The sequence below is a fragment of the Humulus lupulus genome, chromosome 3, assembly GCF_963169125.1.
Source record: "Humulus lupulus chromosome 3, drHumLupu1.1, whole genome shotgun sequence".
NCBI classification, from domain to species: domain Eukaryota; kingdom Viridiplantae; phylum Streptophyta; class Magnoliopsida; order Rosales; family Cannabaceae; genus Humulus; species Humulus lupulus.
Window position 1 is genome coordinate 274,949,213 of NC_084795.1, and position 3,640 is coordinate 274,952,852.

General features: G+C 38.9%; 1 protein-coding gene across 1 annotated transcript; it reads left to right on the forward strand.

The window, feature by feature from the left end:
* The first annotated feature begins 448 nt into the window (after positions 1-448).
* Positions 449-1,482, forward strand: LOC133825729 (uncharacterized). The gene is made up of 4 exons (XM_062258635.1): positions 449-624; positions 725-886; positions 1,010-1,377; positions 1,459-1,482. Exons 3-4 carry the CDS (start codon positions 1,018-1,020, stop codon positions 1,480-1,482), a joined length of 384 nt encoding a protein of 127 aa, XP_062114619.1. The 5' UTR covers positions 449-624; positions 725-886; positions 1,010-1,017.
* Positions 1,483-3,640: the final 2,158 nt, after the last annotated feature.

Here is a 3,640-nt window from a genome sequence, read left to right on the forward strand (position 1 = left end):
ACCGAATTACAGTAGTAGAATTGGGGGGTCGTCCTTTAGGTGATGTTACTGGAAGGGGAATAGATTCTAACGAACCTATTGATGGTGGTATGCTGGGTTCTGGTAGTATGCTTAGTTCTGATCCTAGGTCTTCCATAAGTTTAGGTGAGTTGACCTATCTTCGTCGTCATTATGAGATCCCTGATACCATCAGTCTGCATGCTCCTGCTAAGGCGGAGCGGCCTGACTGGCACTTACCTGGTTGGGTGTGTCTGTATGAACTTCCCCACAAAGAAGGGCTTCGGTTTCCTATCCCCCGATTAGTCGTTGAGTTGTGTGAGTACCACGAGATTTCGCCCGGACAACTAATGCCAAATTCATGGCAGATTTTGATGTCTCTCGAAGTCCTTTGTGAAAGGCACAAGATAACACTTGGGGTGGCTGACTTGTTGAGAGCTTAACACTTGAAGGCACACCTTAATGACAAAGGTAGGTACCAGTTAACAACTAGGGGGAAGGACCCTCCTTTAATTATTAGTTTGAAGAGTGGAGATAAGAGGTGGAAGGACCGTTACTTCTTCGTCCCTTTCGTCTCGTTGGGGTTACCTGCTGATAGTAGGATACCTTGTTCATGGTCTCCTGCATGTGAGTCTTTTATGCTTGCCTACTCATCCGTTTCCTTGCATATACTTGTTGTTGTTGTTCTTATTTTATTTTGTGTGCTGATACTTCTATCATTTTGCAGGTAGGCTTCGAGTTGAGTACCTTTGGGATTCGAGGGAGTCTTCTGGTCGACTTAAGAGTATTCTTGCTATTCCTGAGGCGGAGCGTGAGTGGAGTGATTTGTTGTCTGAATCGAGTCTCCGTCAGAGTTCTTTGTGGCGCTCTGTTGAAAAACTCCCTGAAGGTATTCCTCTTCTACAGAGTCCTGATAATCCTCGTGTTGTGTTTATCAAGAGAAGTTTAGAAGTCTTGGGATATACTCCCAATTTTTTGACTGAATTGACGACAAGTGAGCGGTTGTTTGCAGACGTAGCTATGTCCCGACCCTTTACACTTCCTCTAACCGGTTCCAATGCCTTGGAACGTTTGCGTCAAGCAAAGAAATCGTCCGTTGGGAGCTCAGAAGCTGATAGAGAGGTTGTCGTGCCTCCGGCTGATCCCCCTGTTTTGATGCGGAGTCAGACGAAAAAAAAGAAGAAGGCTGTGCAGGATGATTCTTCCGACCCATTTAGCGACACTGTTGCCCTTTCGTTCCCTTCCAATGCTGCGGCCTATAGTGAGATTGGGCCTCACTTAGGAGAGATTGATAAGTTGTTGTGGCCCGAAGATGATCACAGAATGGAGCAGGTTGGTACGGATGGGTCAATTGATACCACTGTTTCTCATTTGTTCCAGGTACGAATATTTCATTTAGTTTTGTTTGTGCCGACTAGCTGATTTCTCTTGTTGTCTTACATTTTCTTTTTTATGTGTCAGGGTTTCAAGGGGTCATTTGGCTGAAGAAGAAAATCAAGTCCTTAATGGCAACTCTAAAGGACGTAAGGAGTCAGAGAAATGATCTTCGGGGTGAAGTTAGTCGGCTGAAAGATTCCAAGAAGGAGTCTGATCAACTCATAGCTGATTTGAAGGCTCAACTAGAATCCAAGGAAGCTGATGTCGAGAAGCTGAGAGTGACTCTTGGTCAAGTTGATGATTTGAAAGCCGAGGTTGCTTCGTTGGAGAATCGATGTTGGTCATTGGGCTGGAGGCTGAGATCCAATGCCGTGGCGTAATGGCCAGTGAGTTTCGGGATGGTAAGGCTGATAGCTGGGATGTTCCCAAATACATTGCTGATCTTGAGGAATTGCAGAAGATGAGGGCTGAAGAGATAACCCGGGCCGAAGAGTTAGCCACTTCTTTTGGCATCATGACTACTAATGATCTGGTTGTGGATGACTGATTCCTCTTCTACTCGTGTTCATTGTCGTGGGATAACAGAGTTTGTCGGGCCTTTTCTAGTTGTTGTATGAACTTTTTCTTATGTAGTATTGGATCCTGATCTAACTGACGTAGTTTTGTTGTATTATGGCTTGTTATAGCTTCTGTTAGTGTTTTTTAAGTTATTGTATCGAATGCTGATTGGCTGAATGACTTATGGAGTATTAGTGTCTTATTCCCCCAATCTAAGTATAAAGTTGATGGACCCAAAACGGGTATGTTTTAAATATTTATACTCGCAAGCGCACGAATCGTATATGGAATATAGTGTTCGTGTAAGCACGAGATCGAACCCAAAGAAGTTGACTAAAATCGAAAAAGAGAAACTATTTTAAATCAAAAATAATAAATTCTAACCTAGCTCCAAAGATTGATGAGTTTTAATATTATGAACATAAAATAAAAGATTAAAAAATAAAGCTATTTAAGAGAATAAAAATAAAGCAATAATGAGTTGAAAATAAGTGTCAAAAGAAAAGATTATTAAGATACTAGAATCCACAAAATGTAAGTTTAATAATATTTATTAGTATATTGATTCCCAAGTTTTAGTGATAGTTAAAATAATTTAAACTATCATTTTCCAAAAAGATTTATAATTTTAAGCACAAATTTCTTATAAAAAGATAGGATTTTTCTTCACTTTTCAAAATTATAATTTCAAAGCATTTAGTGTAAATCAATCTAATGAAATAACAAATAAATCAATGAACATTATTTATAAGGCAAAACATAATATTTTTGTTCTAAGCATGGATGTGTACAATTTAATGACACATCTTACACAAAGAATATTATGTTTATGCACCAATGAAGAACAAAGTGTAAATATGTGCTAACAATCCCAAATACATGATATTTAAGATGAAAGAAGATATTTGAAGAAGAAAATTCCATAAACTTTGTTGCACAAAATGGGAAATCAACATACAAAATAAATACTATCTAGTTACATATTGTTTCATCATCACCTTAATAATCTTAAAAAGATTAGAAACACATAACTAGAATAACAAATACAAACTAAAGATTACAAACATAAATAGGAAAATTTGGAGGAGAAACCCCCAAATTTTTCCTCTAAAAATACATAGAAAATAACCAAAAAGAAGAAGAAGATCAAGAGAATTGAGAGGTTTTAAAATGTGTAGAGTTTTTGGTATGGTAACCTCCCCTCAAAATGGACACCCTAAATGGTCTTCAAAACTCCCTATTTATAGCCACAAATGAGGTATTAAAATAATCAATTCAAATTAATTAAATTGATTAAATTAATTTAATTAATTATAATATGGTAAATATGGGTAAATTATAGGGTATAATAATTATGTTTTGGGGTAAAATGTGTAGAAAATGGAGTAAAAAGTAGTATTTTTGTCATAGGGGACAAATGTGCTTTTGGACAATTTATGGGCTCAAGATACAAAATGGCATGCATGGGGGTGCTAGGCAAAGTGGCTGCTATGCCTGGCGTTGGGAGCAGCTGAGGCAGGCTGCTAGTGGAAGAGGCGTTGATGGCTGGGAGGACTTCTGCTTATTGGGCCGAATGCTGGTGGCTGGCCCACGGCTGAGAAGAGGCAAATGAGATATTGCTGAAGGAAGGAAATGGTGATGTTTGGAGGCTTGCACGTGGAGGTGGAGAGGTTGAATTGATGAGGAGGTGTGATGCTGCATCAAGGAG